We start from the raw sequence: 22942 nt of genomic DNA, 5'->3' as shown, positions 1-22942 counted from the left end.
AATATTTGTTAGATTCATGTGTAACTTCAACCACTTCGCCTTGATTATAACCATAGTATAGGTCCATGTTTGTATGCCAAAAGGCACTCTCATTGACATTGAATTCATTGCTATCCATCTTCTAAATTTGGAATAAAGTTTCTGATATGCTTGAAAAGTGTGATTAAAAACCTTTCCGGTCAAGATGTAGTTGTTTTCACCATAATTTGTTAAGTTTTATCATCTCTCTTTGCCTCTCTCACAGTAATAACTGAAAACTGAAGTCTTGACTTTTTGGGTGAAATGCAGCTTGAACAGAATCAGAATCCTTCACGTTCGTAATAGACGCTTCATCTATCTTTCGGTCGCAGTCGCCTCGTCGTCGTCTCCTATCTGCCGCTCGCTCGCTCTCTCACTCGTGTGTGTGTGTATTTGTATTTAGGCGCCGCAATGCCTAAGATTGGAAGTGCGCATGCGCACAAGTCAACTCGCTGTGTGCGATTGCCGTTTGTGTGCGAGCGAATGGATGAGTGAGTGCAAAATGCTGTTGCAATTCGCAATCTCGTTGCAAGTTGCAACGGTAACCTGCTGCTGCTTTGCTTTCCCTCGCGACTGCTGCCTGTTGGTTTTTCGTTCGTTCGCTCGCTCACTGGGAGTGCGCACCGATGTTGTTATCGCCGTTGCCTTCAGAAACACAGCCAACAACAACCACCGCTCGCTCAACTAGGTGCACCCTATCTATTATTGCAAAATCAGCCTTTTTAATCTTGAAACTAATCAGACATTTAAATTATTAACATTTGACTTGCCACTGAGACAACACTCGAGCACATGGCACCGCAAGCGCCCAAACCACCGATAATTTGTTACGACTTGTACACAAACACAAGCTCACGCCGTAACGCGTTGCCGGCGGCGCATAACGTTTGTTGCACGAGCAGGCCGAGATATGCCCCCTCGGCAGGCGCAGCGGCGCCGTCGAGAAAACCCAGAGTGACCATCGTACAGAAAGACCAAAATGAGTTATCCCACGCCGAGGCGAACGACTGCTGGTGGAACCAAGACCGGAGTCACAACCACTACTACCCGCACCAACAGAGTCCACTCAAGCAACACCAGCAGTACCCACGGCGATACCTGAGCACCACGACAGCGGCCACCCCAGCGAGCAGGGCTCAGCAGGAGAATCGAGGCAGCATAAACTTCAATGCCGCACGATTTGCATATGACCAGGCCACCCGGCAAGAGGCTGAGGCACGCGAGAGGAGGAAGGAGCACAAACGACAGAGATACATGATGGAGGCGCAACTTGAGAACACTCTAGCGCAACTGGACGAGGCCAAACGAGTCCACAACGTGCTGGCCAAATCTCTGGGCATGAGCCATAGCACCGCCAAGTACATCCAAAAGCTGGACGAAGAATTTGCTGCCCTCAGAGATAAGGTTGACCAATTTGCGGAAACTCGTTCCAAAGAACTGGAGCAACGGATCCAGCAAACGAAGCGCCTCCACGAACTACAACAGAAACAACACCAACAGGCGGAAGAGAGACGCCTTCAAGATTTGTCAAATTTTGCACATACCAAGCAAGCACTTAGTAGCACATTAGACTCGACTCATCAACACAATTCCATCTCAAACTCTAGTAGTAGCAGCAGCAGCAACGGATCCACCTCAGCCTTTGCATCCTCCCTATCGCCTCCAGTTACAAGGTCTCCCATGACGTCCAACTTAAGAAACACAAACGCAAGGGGTAACACCGGCAGTAGGCTAAAAAGCTCCAACACCCCGCGAGCGAACGGTGTCGCTAGAAGCATACGGTTTGATGAAAACATCACCAACCTCAACACTGCCCCCAGTTCCTCTACACTCTCCCCGACATCTTCCTCTGAATCATCGACCCCGATCTCATTGTGCGATGAGATAAGATCGCCGGCAACTAATCGTTGCAGAGACTTGAGTCACAGCCAAAGAGCAGCACGGAATAGAAGCCTTGAAAACTTCAGCTTCTACAAGGAAATCCGGATGAGAATAACATGACACTCGAGGTGACAGACTTGGAATTTTTCGACAAAGTCGAGGATATGACAATGATAGAGGTCAACGGATTAGTTAATAGAATGCAATCGGCACTCAAAGAGTTGGAAAGAGAGAAGAGAATGTAAACTCTTATTTGTTGCTCATTTGACGGATACACACAGGACGCATTTAGTAATTGTTCAAACTTGGGCCCACTATTCAGCAGGGTTGGCCTGTTTGCTCTCTGCAAGACCATTAGCTGAGATATTCGGCAGAATCTCGCCAGTCCTCGCTGTCAGCTTCCAAGTGATACTTCATGTTTTGGTTCCTCTTGTTGGATGCGGCCGATTCCAATTAGTTCGCGATCAACTGGGGCTCGCGAGCACCCTAACTATTTGGTTTGAGACCCCTGTCATTTTTTTGCAGTATCATCAATATACATACAGGCATAATGATTTAAAGTTACTTTGAACGCTTTTTACGTTGTAACTTCATTACGTTCTAATAGATTGCGAGCCGTCTTGTTGTCACAAAGTGAACATACTATCCTCATCTTCTTGCCCTTAGTTGTCACCCCAACACTGTTTGCGTCTATCACAGCTTGACAAACCTTGCAGCGTAACAATTTGGGTGAGTCAGCACCACTTATATGAACTTGGTGTTTGCTCGAGATCCTTTTGGCCGTATAACCCAATCTCGCGGCTTGAGATGGGCAGTCATCCTTGATCAGCTGGCTCACTTGTTGGAGATAAGCAAGGTGTAGATGCAAGTGTGTTAACATGATTTGAACGACGTAGTTGCATAATATACAAGAAAGTCTAATTAGTAGCAGAAGTCACAAAGTTTTTCTCGTAGAGTGTTTACTAAAATTGTGGCAACTAACGCAAGGCATGTAGCCATAGAAGCTAACGCAATTGCTAACAATTTCACGACCACTTCGCCGTGGCTTGTTTGCTCGTTCGCCCGCTCGTTCGGCCGGCATTGTATTGAAATTGTGTTTCTTTTTCTGTTGCCTATGAATATTGACGAAATCTGATAGAATCCTGGTGAAATTAAGGTAAAAGTTTTACTATCCCAAGCTGCATTTATTCAAATTTATCACCCCTTGTTTAAAATTTTATTAGTTAATCACTTAACCAGTGTGCCTTTTACTAAGGTCCAACACTTGGAGGCAAAACTCTTATTGAATAGAGGAAGGAACTAGCGAAAATGGATCGGTTATCTGATGTGCCATTCAAGACGATTTGAAACTTTTAGATATAAGATATACCAGACAACCGGACCAAATCAAAGAGGCTTTTATATGAAGTTATCATAATCGAAAGTGATTCCCTCCATAACATTTATCTATACATAGAACATAAAGAGTTTGCTTCATGCACTGCCCTACCAACCAACAAGCAACGAATAAGAAGGCTACACAATCAGGCTTACGATTTAGTCATTGGAACGTTACCTTACACATATTTACACATGTTTAACACTTCGAGATTGATCGAAACAATACCATTATACCAATACTATAGTCATTATAATAATCATCTGTAACAAGATGAAAGATTCACCAAACTCCTCAGGCTCGCCAATGATGCTCAGGAGTCACTGTAGATCGACGCCAGATTTAATACCAAATTACTATTATGACGATCCAAGCCGCTTTTCTAATCGTGTTATATGGTTCATAATGTTCACTATTTGTATTTGTTTAACCTCACAAGCAATTTTTTATAGACAATATATCTTACCAATGCAAGAGCAAATTGGTGAACTTAAAAGGGACCATGAAATTTGTATGAAACAGACAGAGCATCTCGTTAAAAAGGAAATCAGTTTATATGATGCCGATAAAACAAATCTCACAGATTATGCCTTAGAATCAAGCGGTGGAACAATAGTCTCAACAAGATGTACAGACAGTTATCTTGAGAAAAACATTCAATACTCAGTTGATGGATTAATACCTGTATTCTTTACCTCAAATTCACCTCGTGTTGTTATACAACCAAGTGTTATACCCGGAGAGTGTTGGTCGTTTGCCGGCTCCGAGGGAGTGTTGGTCGTTCAATTATCGCGCACAATAATACCCACATCATTCACCTATGAGCACATAAGGAGGGAATTGTCTCCTGACTTGAACATTGAGTCCGCCCCAAAGCATTTCAGAGTCAAGAGCTTGAAGGATGCGAATGATCGCGAAGGATTATTGTTGGGCGAGTATGACTACGATAAAGACGGCGAACCATTACAACAGTTTCAAGTTCAACACCCCAACCCAGTGCCAACCAGATTCATTGAATTGATCATCCAATCTAATCACGGAGAGTTGCTATACACATGCCTCTATAGGTTTAGAGTGCATGGCAATAAATACTGATGCCAATAGGTGAAGTGAAAAATCTTCATCATGTTGTTTTAACTACCACACACCGAAACACCTGTTGTACCCGCTCGTGCTCTTGTTTTTTTCATCCTCATCCTCCTCATGCTCTAAGCGGTAAAAATCTTCATCATCCTGTTTGCCCTTCACTGTGCAATCAGACGATCATCATCATCCGCTACACCTAGGCGCGCGCATTATGCTTCTCGGTCAACTAAAGCGGAAATCTCGAAATCAATCACGAAACAGACGCTCCTCGATAGGCTCCTCATTCAATCGTTGAGTGTGTTTGTGATTTAACCTCCCCAGTTACTGTGGAAAGATAATATAACATACCATCGCCAATACCATCTCAACAAGACCACAGCTCAAGATGGCATCCACCAGCACCGAGATAGACAACCAAAGCGAATACCTGTCAGCCAGATCGAGAACCTCGTCCATGGACTCGGCCGGCTCTCGTCGTCGGGCCAGTCTGGCCCCACTATCCGGTGACCGAGCGGCGGCGGTCGGTGTGTCCAACAATGCGAAGCGCCAGTTCAAGGACAGACGGGTGTACATCAACAGTCGCACCGGGTTACCCGTCAGGCCACCAACCTCATTCGCCCTGTTCAAGCATGCACTTCGTCGCGGCATGAAGGGCGGCAAGGTTGGCTTCCAAGAGTTCAACAAGAAGGCGGTGGACGCCTGGGCCAAGCTTAGCGCCGAACAAAAGGAGCAATACTCCCAGAGGGCCCGCGTGTTGGCCACCCAATTCAAGAAGATTGAGGTGTCCTGCCTACGCAAGAAGGTTCGTCAACTGCAACAACAAGTCAAGGAGTACAAACAATCAGTACGGTCGCTAGATCGCTCAGGATCCAGGGCCACCGAGCGACGCCGTCAACAGAGCTAGAGAGGCGTGTTTGTTTGTTGCGAACGAGGGCTCTGATAGGCGGGCTCAGTGTCACGCCCTCTCTACTCGTCGAGAATCCTCCCGAACGGAGGCCGCGCAGCGCCACAATAAGCATTAGACTCTACGGCTTTGCCGGTGTCTAATGCGGCTGTCTTTACTATTCGTCACAGTGCGAGTGGGGCTGTGCGAGATCCAGGTTCCTAGCAATGGCGCTCTGTTTGCGTAGTAAAAATAATCACTGGCCAGATTTAACGCGTCAGTGCGAGAAAGAGCAAAACTCAAACAAGGCCACCACCGATGGCTCTCGGAAGAGGCAAAATATTTTTGCGATCTATTAAATAAAGTATAATGTCCACCATTAACACCAACCTGACGTTGATCAACAATTTGCCAGCCAAAATTTATGGCTGCACCGAAAGGTATGGCGCCAGCGACTCGCAAGATGGTGATACCACGAAATTATTGCGTATTAAAATCATAGCCGGACAAAAGTTGGCCAAAAAGGACATCTTTGGCGCCAGTGATCCATACGTTAAGGTTGATTTAATTGATTCGCAAGATAACACTGTGATTGATTCCTTCTACACTAAAACAATTAAGCGAACATTGAACCCCATTTGGGAGGAAGAATTTGTTGTTCGAGTTCGTCCAGATAAACACCATCTAGTCTTGGAGGTTTACGATGAGAATCGGCTAACGCGCGACGATTTTCTTGGCCTGGTGGAGCTACCATTGAGCACCATACCAACCGAGAGGCCGCACAAGACAATCAGCCACCGATTCTACATCCTCAGGCCGAAGACTTCAAGATCAAAAGTCAAGGGACACCTACAATTGTATCACGCCTTTGTGAATGTCCCCACAGCAGATAGTGATAATCAGCTGGACGCGTCGAGTCAGAATGGGTCGAATGATGTTGATTCAGGCTGGGAGCTACTGGAACCAAATGAAATGCCCACCAATTCGACAACAGTAACAGCAGCAACAGCAGCAGCCAATGCCGCAACAACCAATTCGGCCGGCCGCGATCAGGTTGACAGGGCAGATTGTGATTTGAATAGCAGCAGTAGTGCTACATCGACGAGGGTTGCCCTGCCTGAGGGTTGGGAGGAGAGACAGGATGCAAATGGGAGGACGTATTATGTTAATCACATAGCTAGAGAAACACAATGGGAGCGTCCATCAGTGTCGAGTGATAGTGAGAATTTAGAATTCAACGATCGGCGGAGGAAGGCCAACAATCTTGCAAGAACAATTGATTTTCTCAGTAGAATACAAATCAGCGAGGAAAACTCAGAACAAACCGACGGCGAGACGGCGCCACCAAGTGCAAACAATATAAATTTACCGTCCCAAAGTCCCAATAATGTCAGGCAATTAGCATCTGAGTCCACTTCGGCTCACAGCACAAGTGTCGAGTCAGGCGACGACACTGCACATAATATTAGCGGCAGCAGTGCCAGCAGCAGCAATGAGGGTAATAATATTTCACGCGACGTTAATGGCGACGCCGCCTCCACCGCCGCCGTCACTAACGCCGGAGATAATCTGAATGTGAGTGGCGTCTCTAGTGGCGCCGCCGATAGCTCCACCAGCAGCAACATCACTACTACCGGTCAATTACAACAAAACGATTCAGGTATTTCATCTCAAGACGTTTCCGCGAACACAAGTGGCATCCAAAATCAAATCATGAACGAATCGAATGGAAACATATCCTTGGCTTTAGCCCAATCGACCTCATATAGCCCAAGTATATCAGCCTTTTCATCAAATGGGGGTGGCCGCCGCACGAAGAAGAAATCACACGATGGCTTGAAGTCAGCGCCGAGATCCTCATTGCCTGTTACACCAACCTCTGAATCCGGGCTACCCACGGGCTGGTCCATGCAGGTTGCACCTAACGGTCGAGTATTTTTCATCGACCACACCCACAAGACTACCACCTGGATCGACCCTCGCACAGGTCAGCCCAGTCACATACCCAAGAAGAATAACATTCCAAATAGACTGAAGAACACCTATGTTGACGACTTGGGCCCCCTGCCCGACGGTTGGGAGGAGAGGGTGCACTCAGATGGTAGGATATTCTTCATCGACCACAACAAGAAGACAACCCAGTGGGAGGATCCCAGATTGAACAATCCCAGTATCGCTGGCCAGGCTGTTCCCTATTCGAGAGACTACCGACGTAAATATGAGTATTTACAGATGAAATTACCCCGGCCAACGTCAGTGCCCACAAAATTGGAGATCAAAGTATCTAGGTCAAATATTTTTGAAGATTCATACAGAATTATATCCAGCGTTTCAAGATGCGAATTATTGCGAACAAAACTGTGGATTGAGTTCGACGGCGAGGAGGTGCTCGATTATGGAGGAGCCTCTCGAGAATGGTTCTACCTGCTGTCAAAGGAAATGTTTAATCCTTATTACGGACTGTTCGAGTACTCTGCCGCCGACAACTATACATTGCAAATCAATCCTGTCTCTGGCCTATGCAACGAGGAGCACTTGTCGTACTTCAAATTCATTGGACGCGTAGCTGCTATGGCAATTTATCATGGCAAACTATTAGATGCCTTCTTCATACGACCATTCTACAAAATGATGCTCAAAAAGCCTATACAACTTAAGGACATGGAAAGCGTTGATATGGAGTATTACAACTCACTGCGGTGGATAATGGACAATGACCCTGAAGAGCTGGATCTCTACTTTGCAGTGGACGAGGATTTCTTTGGCCAGATGCAACAACATGAACTGAAACCAGGTGGTACAGATGTCGCTGTCACAAACGATAACAAGCAAGAATATATCGACCTTGTGATACAGTGGAGATTTGTTTCAAGAATTCAACCGCAAATGACAGCTTTCTTGGATGGTTTCGACGAGGTATTGCCACTCAATTTAATCAAGGTGTTCGATGAGAATGAGCTCGAGTTACTGATGTGCGGTATCGGCGAGATAGATGTTCGCGACTGGAAACGCCATACTGTATACAAGAGCGGATATCATGCAAATCATATTGTTATCCAGTGGTTCTGGCGAGTCATGTTGTCCTTCTCAAACGAGATGCGTTCAAGGTTGTTGCAATTTGTCACCGGCACCTCAAGAGTTCCAATGAATGGCTTTAAAGAACTATACGGATCCAATGGTTTACAATCGTTTACGATAGAAAAGTGGGGAACCCCGGAGAATTTGCCCAGATCGCACACATGTTTCAACCGAATTGACCTACCACCATATGAGAGCTACCAGGAACTCAGGGGAAAACTGATCAAGGCGATCGAGGGCTCGGAATCATTTTCTGGTGTCGATTAATTCTTATGCACGCGTGCTAATACTTAAGAACCCATCGATTAGGAGTGTTCGTTGTGATTTTCCGCCTATCCATTGTAGCCATCCGACGCAAGAATAATTAGTTAGTTTGGCTCAACGGGAGTCGCAATAAACATTGAAACATTATTCGAGATATGAATAAAATCATACGTGCACCTATGATGATGAGCAATGTTAATAAATCTCGGCGTTTATGATACTCCTATTCCATTTCCTCATATAATGAGAGCAACAAACATTTTATAACCCCGGAATATGGCGGCCAGATGTTATCCTCTGGCCGCTTTTCAAAATGTAAACAAAAGTGGTGCACGTGAACAGAGTGCACCATTTGAGCGCGGTGCACCGTGCACGCACGCACCTCCATGTGCTTCATGCGTGGGTCGTGCAGGTGCACAGCGAGCGCCAGCTGAAATGGTGCGCAGGTTCCAGCTGCTCTTTCCCCTCCTGGAGATGCACTTTCCCCCGCTGCACTTGTGCGGCGGCGGCGACGGCGAGCTTACGAATTCGAGTGTTACTGTGTCGTTGACGCTAAGGTTGCCAGCGAGTGTGTGGAAGGAGGCTGTGTGGAGCGAGCGAACGAGCAAACGAGCGAGTGTGTGAGAGGCGAGCACAGAATCAGCGAACTTTTGTTGGGTTCGCCAAGCGATATTTGTGCAGCCGTGAAAGCTTGGATGAGAAGTATTCATCTTCATGTGATTTTCATCCAAAAACTATGGATAGATAAAAGTTGTGCTTTTCACAACGAAAGCAATCGAAATTTAGCTCAAACTCCACCTAGATTAGCTTAAATAGTGCAATAAATACAAATGTGCAATAGTAACAGATTAGCACCGAGCTCGAGAAGAAAAAATTCGATCAGCTGTGTGAGAGTCAACAAAGGCGAGGCGAAATTCTGAGAGAAAGTTCCGCTACCGCTGGAAGGAGAATAGAGTCTAGAGCCACTAAAATTGTCGCAAGGCTTCCCAGTAAGAATCCAATCCACCGCCAAGCTGATGCATTAGCCCGCAAGAGCAGCTTCGATATTGAATAGGAAGCAAGATGGCAGAATGCAAGGAATCCATCGAAGATGCGAAAACAGCTGATGAGTGTCAAGCCGAATTAGCAACCAGCGGCAGTAGCAACACTCAAGATGATCACAGAAAGCTGACACTCAAGAACACAATCCTCGCCAGGAACCGCAACGACTTTGTTGGCAAGCGAATCCTCTGCCTGCCCAAAACCTTTCATGTTCCCACTCCGTCGCCCGTCCAAATTACCTCGAAACTGTGGCACCCGAACCTCCTGCCCTCGCTCAGGGAGATCGAACAAGAAGGCGAGCAGGCGACAAACTCCAGCCAGCAGCTGAGTTGGTGCCCACATCACCACCATCACCAGGACGATCAAGAGTCACTGATGGGAAGAGTTGAGGAGTTGATCAGGAAACTGGGCAACAGAACGAACGAACAGGATCACCTACAGTTGCCCCCGAACAAGAGAGTCCGTAGAGGTAGACAAAATGTTAGCACAGGCAACAGTGGCGGTAGCAGTAGCAACAACAACCACAACAGCAATATTAATAACAACAACTCGAGCAAAGACTCGTTCACATCAACGTCTAGCGGCACTGGCAATATGCGAACCTCTTACTCGGTAATGAGGAGTTTGCATGGGGACAAAATCCATAGGTTTGCCTCCTCGTCGGCGCGCGATGACTCAATGCCCAGAGAGAATCTCAACGAAATATGTAGAGCCAATTCGGATGTATCGGGTGATAAAATCGCAACTTGCCAACAATGCAAAGCCACCAATGACAACAGTTCCAGCTGCTCTGAGGCATCTCAATATGAGTCTACGCTGAGCTCATTACCTTGGCGTCTGGGCACAATCCGCGCTGTTAGTTATGGAGATGATCAGCAATTAGATAACAGCACAAATGTCACCAATTCCCTGAGCTTAATGATCGAGTTCGACTTATTGGAATGGCAGACACGCGATTGGTACCAAGTTCACAGTGATGGAAGCCTCGAGTCAGGGGATCAGCGCCCCCAAGATAGCGCGTCGACCGAATCACCAGGGCGCGAAGATGGTCAAGCTACTACCACTAGTGAGAACAGCAACAACAGCAACAATTCCAGAAGCTCAGGCGTAGACTTCGATGTGGTGCTCATAGAAACTTCCATGTGTTGTTTGAAGAGAGAGGTCTCGCCCTCGGAGGGAGTAAACTGTGGCCAGCATTGGTGAGTATCCTCCTGATGTCGTCACTTTGGGACAACAAAGTTGGGGTGAATTTCCGATATCAGCGCCAAAAACTGTGGAGCCGTTAGCTCTCATTGTTGTTGATCGCCTTAAATTTCACCAAAACAACCGACGTCGGTGTGGAGACTTGAATGACGGATATCAAGATTTGCAGCTGATGCTCGATGATAGTGTCTGTGGCGCGTCTCTAATGGCGTCAAAATACCCAGCTCCAGTTAGTGTGTGGCAAACTATCGCTAAAAGCCAACTCCGGAGCTGCAGAAGTTTTTTGTCGGCTGGTTATGGCGATTAAGTCAAGACATAATCTTGTGTCAGTTCTCGTCGCCGGAGGATGACATTGAGCTCCATTTCGAGGGCTGGCTTGGCAAAGGGCGACGCCGAGCTGCGGCCGCCAGACGGCTTCTAGAGTGAAGTTTGTCGCAGTGATAACTTGCACGGTCACTGGTGAAAAATTACCAACTGCCGTAAGAGCCGAGCCGGCTTTTAATATGCACGCCATCTTTGTTGTCCAAACGGCACTGAATTAGTCGACAAAATAACTAGAACGACTTCGAAGTTCACTAAGTAGCCTTTGGAAGTTGTCGACCTGCCTCTCGAGTGGCTCATCATGATGCAATGAGATGCGAGACTCCAGTCGGCGTCGTATATTTTACAAAGTGACCTCACATATTTTGGCCCACTCGACTCTACTAACCCGAGCCCCCCTGTCCGCCCCCGAATTAGCTCTTCGAGACTCACCTGGATCGGATCCAACTCTTGGCCAAGCACAAGCTCGGCGCTGGAATCCGAGCGGTCGAGTACATCGAGCCCAAATCGAACTGCGCCGATACTTCACCATGTGATACGAGCGCCATGATAGCCTCCGAATTAGCCAACGAACTGCACAATCAATCAGGCGAGGAGCTCATTCGTCTTAATCACCCGCCGCCAACTCCCGCAAGCCAAGTCTGTGGTGCCGGCTCGTCCAATTGCAGCTGCTGGTCGCCCAGGGTGAGATTCGTCGACGAGTCCTCCGTTTATGCGCTTTCACAGGACAAGGAGGTGGCAACTAGGAGCACAGGCAGCATTAACCTGCTCACATTCAGGAGTCCCTCGAGTTTGAGTTCATTCAGGAAATTCCTGCGCTTCTTCCACCACATTCACCGGGGAGAGTCGACGGGGAAACAGCAGGAAGTAGCAACGGGTGAGGCGGCGCCGCTCGCCGAGCCAACCGATGATCACCTGATGAGCCTGATGGTTCGCCTGCCAAAGCTCTACCGAAGCCTCAAGGACTGGCACCGCTTCCAGGACGCCCAGTCGCTGTTCGGCAACGTCTGCACCGCCTCCCTCCTGGTGGGCAACCGGGTGAAAGTGTACCGCTGCTTGGGCACCACCCAGTGGTATACTGCTGTGATAATCTCCTACAACGAGACCGACCGCCAGCTAACGGTGATCGACGACACGGTTCTCGAGGAGCACCACGAGGACCCGACGCTCCTCGAGATGCACCTCCTGGACGAGTGCTTGGTGGAGTCGCTCATAGAGGGCGACGGCGCCGCCAGTGGGAAAACCAACAACGGCTCCACGGGTTTCGGCGGAAATGTTTCCGGTGGCTCCCGGCGACGGCCGCAGCGTTCAAACCAACGCCAAGCGGCTCAAACCGCCCAGTTGGCCATTTTGAATTCGTCCTCATCTTGCGGCGTTGTTGTGGCTGCTGCTGTCTCTGGCCCTGCCGCTGTTGGTGGTGGTGGCGGCTACACAAGTGGAAGTAACCAACAGCAATCTAGTGCTGGATCGTCACTATCAATCAGCAGCAGTGGCGGCGGCAGCGGCGGCGGCGGCGGTGGCAGCAAGTCCATTGGAGTTAAAGCGTCGAGCGCCGCTGCTGGTGGCTTGGCGACAAGTCAACGTGACTCCTCCTCGTTGACGTCAGGTAGACTCGATCAGCACCATGGTCAAGCTGCAAGTCAAAAGTGGCGCGACGACCACAAGTATACAGGTTCTCCGTTGAAGGCGCCCGCCAGATATGAGAAGCAAACCTCGAGCCTCCTCTTCGGCGGAGGCGGCAGCGGCGGAGGTGGTCATCACCGCGCGGCAACAGGCGCCAAGACCTCCGCACCAGGCGAGTCCAAATCGTCGCTGAAGAGACATGTCGGAGAGGGGAATGTCGCCGAGCAGAGCTTCCCCTCCCCCTTTTCCAGCGTAGCGCCGCCACCGCCGAACTTGGCATCCTCGGAGGGCCAAATTAGGGGTGCGACCATCGATGGCAAGAACTTTTTATCTCATATGCTTCGCTTGGAGGCACTCGAGAGTAAACTGCTGGCCGGCAGCGGTGACGGCATTAGTAGTGGTGGGATGCCGGTCGGTAGTTGTGGTGGCGATCAGGATGAGTCGAGTGCTGCCACTGTAACAAAATCCAAGACTAAGGCTAATCTCGGCGAGGAAGCTTTCCCAGTCTCGGCGTCTCTCCTGTGCTCCTCTACCTCGACGGCCGGTAGGAGTGGTGGCGACTTGGCTACAATCACGGCCAATGCACCTGTGCAGCCGGCCAGTGGTGGTGGCGGCTGCCGGCCACTGGGTAACTTGGATGCGTTCAAACGTGAAGAAGCGAGAGCTGAGGAGGAGGAGGAGATTCAGCTGAAGAGGAGGAAGAAACCGACTAGTAGCGACAAACACGATGGCGAGTCCTCGTCGGCGTCGGATCGAAAGGATGAAGGTAAGTCCACAAATCCGGTTCGCCTTTCCACTCTTAATTGCCGCAGCGAACTGGCGAGTAAAAGAGACGAAGATTAATCTCAGCGGAGAGCCAAATCCCGAGTTGTTTGTCCTTTAACCACCGAGATCTTGATCAGTAGTTACATCAGCAAACTTATTAGAATGTCGACGATCCAGTGCGGCCATTCAGTGGGCGAAGTAAATTTTGTGAAAGTGTAAACTGTGTAGCTACAGAGTGAGTCGCTCGATGATTTTAGTTTCGCAAGTGGAAGCACTCACACGTTTCCCATGAGATGGAAGCTGCTACTTGGGGGATAAGAAGCAGAAGAAGAGACTTGTGTCACACAGTCCGGATGTATGAGGCAAGAGGATCCCCTTGAATGGTTAATCAGCTCGGAGCAAAGATCAATCACAAGGTCGGCGCTCATTAGCTAGCTAACGTTAATCACATTGCGCGCAAGGCAACCCTTGAGATAGACGAGCGCGCAATCAATCGAACGAGATCCCGAGTTTGACTTTTAAAAAGTCGACGGGTGGCCACAAGCTCGTTGCGTGTCTCCTAACGTGCAAATGATACAAACGTGAGATAAACTTGTCGTCGTCGCCGTCGTCGTCGCCGCCGTCGCCGCCTATCTCATAACTCAATTACGATGGTGTTCATATCCAGCCAACTGGTTGGTCTTGCTGTAACTTTCCTCTTGTTGTCATGGCGATTGTTCGGTTCTCTCTGCTGCTGATAGCACATGATTACTGCCTACCAATACAGCATATCCATGAATTGAGCAGTCGTGTTAACATCGGCGGGGAAAGGGAGAGCAGAAGCAGGAGTCTGACTCAACTGAAGTTGGGCGAAATTTTTGTCTCATCGAGATAATTCGTGCTGCCAGACTAATGAACCTACTTGTGTACCTCCGAGCTGCTTGTCGTCAAAAAGTCGACATCCCTTCTGGAGCGCCGCTGCCGGCTGCTTTGGTCATCCAGCTTGCCGGTTGTGGCGCTGGAATCATGTGCACAATGCGCCGATGACCTTCAGCAAACCTCCGTAATAAGGCTACTATGGTGATGATAAGTGCGTGTAATAGTTTGATTGACCTAATCGGTGATCATTATAGTTGGCGCTGAGCACAATGAGCTGCTGCCGCCGCCGACAGCAAATCGTTTGACTCAATGAAAGAGCGGGCGAGTGAATGTGAGGGCGGGGCCACAACGATCACTCGAGATGATGAGTGTCTAGTATCAACAACAACCATCATCACCCACCTCCACCCACACAACCGCTTGCCTGAGTCGGCGTGAAGAATGGAGAGAGCAGAGTGGGGAGTGGAGAGTGAACCGCACTTGCCTGAAACGAGCCGCCGGATACAAGCGGCTGGCTCTGCAACGGAGCTTCACAACCCTCGGCGTTGGTGTTGCTGTTGTTGTTTACATGTTTCAATCACCGGAGGAGCTCATTAGGAGATGATTCGGCCTGTCGTGTGAAAGGCCGCATCACTAACAAGTGGCGTGGGCTTGTGTTTACTCGGGGCTCGCAAATGGCAAGGCTATTTCGATTGATACGATGATTTGCATGACGCCGATTATATCATGGCCTTAGCGACACGGATGAATGAATAAATATTTCCCATTGCTCAAAAAGTAACAGTACCGGCGGCTGGGCACAAATCATGTTCCTGCCTATCACCTACTTAGACATTCTCTTGCCCTCCCTTGGCTCAGACCTTGCGTGTGTATGTCAATTATGTGGATGTGCGTTCCTCCTTTGTGAGTCAGTGCCAGTCGTTGTTGTTGTTGCAGTTGCTGCTGCTATCGGCGTAGAGGCGCATAGAGTACATGTGGCTATTCGAGCGAGCTGGCAAGCTAGCGATGCGCGCGCATACTTAACTTATGACCTCACCCGGGCTGGGAGCTGGGAGCTGGGATTTGCAGTGGATTCTGCAACGTTGATGATGATTATGCACCTGTACTCCAGATCAGCGGTGGCGATGGCTGCCGATGCCTAGTTGTGAGTGTAGGCACTCACATCCCCGTATGGGGCTCGCACATGTGTGTGAACTTTACGACGAGTCGGGTGCTTAAGGCAGTAGCAGCGGCAGCGGCAGCAGAATGATACTGTCTCCTTACGTCATTATGCGTGCGCCTGTCTGTCTGCTGTTGTTGTTGTTGCTATTATTGCCAAAGCAAAGGAACTTGTTTACGTGGAACACAAATAGAATATCACTCTGGTGGTTACCTAGTTAACGCTGCTCCAGCAGCGCAAGGAGCTGATACAAATTCCAGTTCCATCGGCTATTTTGCGCAATCCTCGCCGCCGGCGCCCGTTAACACGAAAACAATATGGAAGTGGGGAATCAAATTCTATAGTATTGTTTGCCATATGATCTGTTAGGCCGCTCGCGCGATAACAAAGGCGTCGATCTCGGCGTGGAAACTCGGGTGCCGGAGGAGCCTAGACGCCAGACGAGTGCCTTTCCCTCCCCGCGAAGACTCAATGAACTGCGAGTGCTCCCAGAATCTTATCTGAATCTTTCCACTTACCAGTGCATCCTGACAAACACAATTAGAGCTAGGCGTCGAGTTGGCATGGGGGGGGGGGACTTGCCGTTCGCCACACAGACCCTCGCCGTGTTGTGAGGTTGGCGGTGGCGGCGGCAGCGGCGGCAATCTGTTGCTCTGTTGCTATTGATAGTACAAAGTGCAATTGCCACTCGTAGTTTGAACCTTCCAACACAAACACGGCTATTATATAACCATCAGAGTGGGAGAGTCGCGCCGGCTCGAGTGCACATACACGCACACAAATGCACACAACATCTCAATCTCGCCCTTTTGCTCGCCGGCCGGCCACTTCACGGGGGAGTCATCGTTAAGGGCGCTCAAGTTGGGCTTGCCGCCGATAATCTACAATAAAAATGTTGCCTCTTTAGTTCCGTGAATGCGTTTAGCCAGCCTGGCGAGGGGCTGACCGAAAAGGCAACGTGAGCGAGAGCGAGAGAGAGGATGACGAATGGCAATCTATCGAGGGGACTACCACTGCCTGCGAGTAGATGTGCGCCTTCCATCCTTGTCAATGAATGATAATTGTCAGGCCATGGACAAGTCGTGCCAAGCGAGCGGTGGACTCCGCTGGTGGCTGACTGGCTGCCTACCTGCGCCGGCCGAAGCGCCAAGAGAGTGTCCATGTGGCAATGGAGCGTTTCGCCTTCTCGTGCTCCCCACGCACTTCACCTGCGCTCCTGGCAGTCGTTTAATGGCTTCACTCGGCCGCCCGCTCGCTCACTCTGATTGCAAGCGCCAGGAGCGAAGCCACTGAAGCTACTGCCGCCGCCGGCAACTCTTTTCCCCCCTTTTGTTTGCCTTCACTCCGCAGCAAGCCGATGGACTTGACAAGAGAATGGCGGCGAAGTGCTCGCGATTGATCGCTACAGGTGAGCTCCACATCGCAGTTGTTTGTGTGTCACGGGTGTCACCTGTGCGAATGGGGGGGGGGGAGGCGAGAGATTCGCATGCGGAAGGTTCGCCTGTCTGCCTCGTAAGCTGGAGTCACCACAAAGGTTGTGCGTCTGCCGGCGCCAGTCTTGTTGCCACTCAACTCAACTGTAGAGGTAGGGACGGAGAAAAACCACACCATGAATTGAGCTCCGGCAGCCCCATCATGTCGAGTTGATAGTCACATTGTTGCCGCTTGTTAGTCGGCGGCGGCGTCGCTGAGTTCATCCATTTGCCCTTCACTCGCTCGGCGTCGTAACAAAAAACAGAGCAGAACAACGACAACGACAAAAAGACTCTCGTAGTTTCGCTGCTATTGAATCGCACACACCTCCGCGAATGAACTCTCGCTTGGCGCCCGCGAGAGGTGTGATTCACCCGGGTGAGCGCTGGCAACAGGTGAGCCGCTCGCCTCGGGGTGGCCGCTTTCGCTCGGCCAGACTCGCGAGTCTGGATCAGCGCAGAGGTCACCCGGCGCGAACGAGAGTCCTCCGCCTGCAACCTGTCGCCGGTTGCGCAACGGCCGGCGCTGCTGGGCGAGAGTAACGGCGCGCGAGGAAGCCGCGTCGGCGCGAGCGTCCAGCGCGCGCTGCCTTCCCCCGCGCGCTGCCTTCCCCCGCCGAGCGGCGCCTCCCCCGCATGACGCACAGACGGACAGCTCTCACAAGGGCGCTGGCCTCTGCGCTGCGGCTGCGGCTGCTGCAGCGGCAACGAGAGCAACAAATTCAATGCCAAGTTAGCGAGAGTTCCACTCTGTGTGCGAGAAGGAAGAGGCAGCTTCCACAGTGGACTGGGTGACGCGCCGGGGGAGGCAGCGCCGAGTGCGAACTCCTTTCCCCCGGTGGAGCGAGTGAGTCAGCCAGACGCCATGAAGCCACAGCTAGGAGGAGATTCCTCCACATGAGTGCAGGAGGAGGAGGAGGAGGCAGCTCTTTCTCTCGGGCTGCTCGAAGATTTGGCCTCGCACAGAGGCACTCTGCCGGCGCGCAGCTCCGGCGCCGCGGGGACAGCTGACTGGCTGACTGTGGCAGCTCGCTCGAGTGCGAGTTCACTCTGCGACTACGACCGCCACTGTGAGTGTGCATTGTGTTGTGCGAGATGCTGGAGTTCACTAGAATTCCTGAAGGCGCGCATTCCCAGCGGCGGCCAGTGCGAGCGAATGGCAGCCAAACGCGCGCATTGCAACTCGCGAGTGGCAGTGGCGAAGCAGAAGCACAAGTGAGTGAGTGAGCCAGCCAGCCAGTGAGTGAGTGCCGGCGAACAAGCGACCGGCCGAGCGGGCGAACAAACGAACGAGCGAGCGAATATTGAACTGAACTGAACTGAAACTAACTCTCCACTTCTACTTCTTCCTCCTCCTCATCATCTCCACTTTGCCTCCTTGTCTCTTCCTCAAAGTCCGCATGCCCATCGATCGCCGGCGCCTCCCGAGGGAGTCCGAGCCGGCGGAGTGGGCGTGCGGCGCGGGTTGCTGGGCGGCGGGGCCGGTCGGCGAACTATCGCGGCTGGGAGGCGCGAGTGGCGGGCAGGCGGCCGCGGCGGCCAGTTCGCCGGCTGCCGGGGGCGAGCAAGAGCGAATGCAGGCGCAAGGCTACGAGCGCCAGCACAAGCAAAGGCATTCGTTTGAGCGCAAAAAACAGCAGCCCAGTGACGGAGGTTTGAGCTGCGTCGCTGGCTCCAGCTCTGCTAGTGCTAGTGCTGCTGCTGCCACAACAAGCAGGAATAGTAACACAAACGACCACGACGACGACTGCGTTGGGGACGCCAAAGTTCAGCAGAGGCGAAGGCAGCAGCCAGAGCCACAGCTAGAAGCGAGTGGCGATGGAGCAACAGCGTTGGCAGTTGTTGCTGCCGCCGCTAGCACTGGCAAAGGCGGCGATGGAAGTTGCAGAGCCAAAGGCGCCAGCAACGCCAACGAGCGAGCAGACGCCGAGGAGGACGCTGAGGCTAGTGGAGGCAGCAGCGGCGTTAGCAGTGCTGCTGCCAGTGGAAGCACTGGCAAAGCCAGAACGACGGCCGGCAGCGAACATTGTGACCACGACAACAACAGCAGCGGCAGCGGCAGCGGCAGCGGCAGCACTGGAGACGCCAACACACACGAAGGAGGCGAAGAGAAACGAAGGCAAAAACAACACAACGAGCAAAGCAGCGCTGGAGGAGACGACTGTGACTGCGAGTCCAAGTTGAAGCTCCAGGAGCAACAAGAGAATTGTGACGCCGACAGCCAAGTTGAAGTTGAAGGCAAAGGCACAGGCAAAGCCGAACGCAAGGCAGCGAATTGTGGAAGCGGCGGCGGCAGCGGCAGCAGCAGCAGCAACAACTCTGAAGCAGCGAATATTAGGAAGCAAACGAAGAGGAGGCAGGCAGAAAAGTTCGACGCCGCGACGACGAAATTGACGCTCGCAGTTTTGCTTCCTTGAACTCAACAAAGATTCTTGTTGAAACACCGAAAACAGCAACGCCAAAGGCTGCTGATACCAGTGAAAATATTACACCGCCGAACACCCATTACAATTACAATATTGGCACCCCGTCAACAGTCGACAAGAACAATTCGCGGAAGACGAAGAAAAATTCGTCGTCGTCGTCAAGAAAACAGAAGCAACAAGACGCAGACGCCGGCGAAGAGTCTCAAGGTGGAAGCAAAATCGGCAAAATTCAAGGTGACTCCGAGACGAAGGTTGATGAGGCGAGCCAACTGACGAGCGAGACCCTCAAGTTCCAAGAATCTAGCGAACAAAAGTCGACCTCAGCAGTTGGGGTCGTCGAGATGCGAGCGGCTGCCAACTCGCCGCCGCTGGCTGGCAACACCAACGCAAACGCAACCGCAAACGCGAACGCGAACGCCGTCGAGCGAGCCAAACAGCCAGACCCACAACAACAAGCCGCCAAGACGCCGGCGGCCACGCCCACCCCCAAGAGGGACGAGCAGAAGGCGCCCAAGCCGCCTGTTGAGGGCGACAATGAGCAACTGTTCGACCAGATAATTCGCGAAACTCTTCACGACTCGCCGGCGGCCGCGCCGCTCGTGCTGGCCACCAGCCAGGGCAGCAACCCGCTGCTGCTGGGCTCCCGCCGCCCCTTCGCCAGCGACATTCTGGCCCCAAATCCGGCCAAACCGGCGCAGCCGCCGCCGGCGCCCCTGCTGGCCAACTTGCCGCCACGAGCAACGAACCTGCTGAGCGCCACCACGACGGCGCCAACGAGCACCACGGCGCCGGCAAACATGATGGCCTCGCCGAGCTCCTCCTCGTCCTCCTCTTCCTCGTCAACGTCTTTGGCCTCATCCACTGGGGGAGCTGGAGCGGCGTTATCAAGCTGCTCGCCGGCCACCATGTTGACGAGCTTGAGGGCGCAGCAGACGCTGGCGCCTACAGTTGGTTGCAACAGTGTTGCCGCAACGACGACTACCACTGCACTACTGCCGCAACTACCGCCATCATCATCGTCGTCATCTAGCAGCAGCAATACCGCTGCTGTGAACGCAATCGTCGGTGGTGCCCCTGCTACTGCCGCTGCTGCTTCCCCGCACACAGCGACAGCGACAACAACAACAACAACATCCGCAGCGGCAACGAGCGTCGCCGCCGGATTAGCCGCTGTGGCCAACGCTACTAGCGCCACAGCGACGAGTTCGCTCGCAGCGGCGGCGTCGTCGTCGTTTTATGGAGCACAAACGCAAGCAGCGGCAACCTCATCGTCGTCTTTGTCGTCGTCGACAACGACAGCGACAACGAATACACAGCAAGCGGCAGATTATTCATCGGCGTTAGATAACAACAACAAGGGCAATAATAACAATTTTATCAACAATAGAAATAACAGCTCACAATTACACAACATCGCCAGTTCGCCAGCCGCAACTTCAGCTCACCAAATTAGAGGCCCAAACACAACAACAACCTCATCATCATCATCATTTGCAACTCAACTACACCAACCCCAAGCAACGGCAACAAACCCACTTGTCCAGCCATCGACAACTAGTCACCAGCCAATCGAGCGCTCAGAAGTCGATCTGGCCGCAGTCGCCGCTTTGCAAGCCCTCAACCAAACGCGTCACTTCCACCACAACAACAACCAAGCGACCAACCAAAACTCAGCTCACCTCCACCACCCCCAACCATCTCACTACAACAACAACAACCACCAGCAACAGCAGCAGCAACACAATCTTCACCACCAACACAACCAACTACAAGCGCATAATAACAGTAACAACAGTTTCAGGCTGCCGTCCGGAGGAAATAATACCAATTTTGCCCACCAGCCACAGCAGCTAGCGGCCAGCAACAACAACCTCAACAATCACCCACAGCAACACCCGCAACTTTCATTAGCCGCAAGTGGTAACCACATGATTGCGTCGGAGCACAACCACAATAACAATGGTGATACAAATTTTAACATGAGAAACAATAACAACAACAACACTTCGGGCCGTGCGAACAGCCTGCCTAGACCCCAAAATAGGAGTCAGCAGCAACACCAACAACACCAGCAACACCAACCCCCGCCGCCACCGCCGCCGCCCCAGCAGCAGCTCTTGGGCGCGCCACCCATGTCGTTGTCGGCTATGATCCCCCCACCCGAAGTTATCGAAAGTTACAAGGCCGATCTACAGCGGCTAGACGCTTTCGACTGGCAGAAGCACGGGGAGCAATTCAATCAATATACCTACAACCTCAATAGTCCAACTATTCCAGGAACCCAACGTACCAAGAGAACTATTCCGGTTGACAGTCTGGACGGCCTGAGGCAGTGCATATTCAATGGAGAGTTCTTCACCAAATTTGAGGACTTGGCAGTTGGAATCCTGACGCACCAGTTAATTATATCGGATTTCTCGATTATGAACTACATGCGCAAGGGCCGGCTCCAGGAACACGAGAAGGAGAAGATACTGTTAGTTCAATCACATTTGGGCATTCATGACCTCTTTCGATTGGCCGATCTGAGTGAAGCCAGGCAATTCATCAGGAACGAGCTAGATGCCATTAACAAAATTAAGCAGCAGCAACAAGGCAATAACAATAGTAATAACATCACTGGCGGCGGTGGCTCAAGTGGACAGAATAACAACAACAACAACCTTGACGCACTGAAGACTCAACACGATCTTCAACAGCATCAGTTTTCGCCTGCTGAAAATCATCTCAACGCTATGACGAGTCTTTTTCATCATCAAGCAGCCTTAAATCGACAACAACAGCAACCTCAACCACTAAAAAATTCTGGCAATATCAATGGTCCCGGTGGTAGCAGCCAATTAAATGCGTCGCCATTCCTATCTTCAATCTCAGCTCTCGGTGGACCAAATTTGGCCCACCAAAACAACACGACGACGACGACAAGTAGTAGTAATAGTAAACCCAATGATTTTATGTCAAATTTGCCACCTCGTCAACAAGGAGCCAACACTCTTGAACACAAAGGCATCCACAATAGATCATCCCAATCGCCAAGTGATATTTCATCTAGATCTCATTCAGCCAACAATAATCATAATGGTCCACCGAAACTATTGACACATTCCTCACCACACCATTTACATCAATTCAATCCTCCCACAACCACTGGCCTAGGATCTCATCTTCCACACCAGCAGCCCGCGCCATTATCTCACAGTCATCTTCACCAGAACAATCCACACCACCCGCCTCATCAGCAACAACTACATCATCAGCACAGCCAACAACAGAGGCACTTGAATCTGCCGCTCCCGCCATCGGCGAGCTCTGCCTCATCGCCGTTGGGTTACCTGAATAATGTGGATCAAAGGAGTCACCAATACTCGTCATCGCCCATCAACTCCAGATCGTTGCCATTCACTAACAACAATAATAATCTGAACAACAATCCTATGATTGGACAGAATCCTCACCACATGAGCAATATGAGCCCACACATTGGTG

General features: G+C 51.1%; 2 protein-coding genes across 2 annotated transcripts; both read left to right on the top strand.

Annotated features, from left to right (window-relative positions):
- Window positions 1-3745: 3745 nt before the first annotated feature.
- On the top strand, window positions 3746-4372 carry LOC143869186 (uncharacterized). Its single transcript, XM_077376249.1, has one exon. It carries the CDS (start codon window positions 3746-3748, stop codon window positions 4370-4372), a length of 627 nt encoding a protein of 208 aa, XP_077232364.1.
- Window positions 4373-5615: 1243 nt separating this feature from the next.
- LOC143869185 (uncharacterized) lies at window positions 5616-8591 on the top strand. Its single transcript, XM_077376248.1, has 3 exons — window positions 5616-6291; window positions 6358-6655; window positions 7100-8591. Exons 1-3 carry the CDS (start codon window positions 5616-5618, stop codon window positions 8589-8591), a joined length of 2466 nt encoding a protein of 821 aa, XP_077232363.1.
- The last annotated feature ends 14351 nt before the right edge of the window (window positions 8592-22942 follow it).

Source organism: Tasmannia lanceolata, unplaced genomic scaffold, assembly GCF_043159265.1.
Source record: "Tasmannia lanceolata isolate RefF3 unplaced genomic scaffold, GAP_Taslan_0.1 ptg001016l, whole genome shotgun sequence".
NCBI classification, from domain to species: Eukaryota; Viridiplantae; Streptophyta; class Magnoliopsida; order Canellales; family Winteraceae; genus Tasmannia; species Tasmannia lanceolata.
Note: the sequence above shows the minus strand (reverse complement) of the source record. Positions and strands in the feature narration are given on the sequence as shown.

Excerpts from the sequence above, each read along its gene's own strand:
- LOC143869186 (XM_077376249.1), top strand. The coding sequence starts at position 3,746 with ATGCAAGAGCAAATTGGTGAACTTAAAAGGGACCATGAAATTTGTATG.
- LOC143869185 (XM_077376248.1), top strand. The coding sequence starts at position 5,616 with ATGTCCACCATTAACACCAACCTGACGTTGATCAACAATTTGCCAGCC. Across the intron at positions 6,292-6,357 it reads AACAACCAATTCGGCCGGCC|CCCTGCCTGAGGGTTGGGAG; the intron begins GCGATCAGGTTG and ends CGACGAGGGTTG. Across the intron at positions 6,656-7,099 it reads GTCAGGCAATTAGCATCTGA|ATCCTCATTGCCTGTTACAC; the intron begins GTCCACTTCGGC and ends GTCAGCGCCGAG.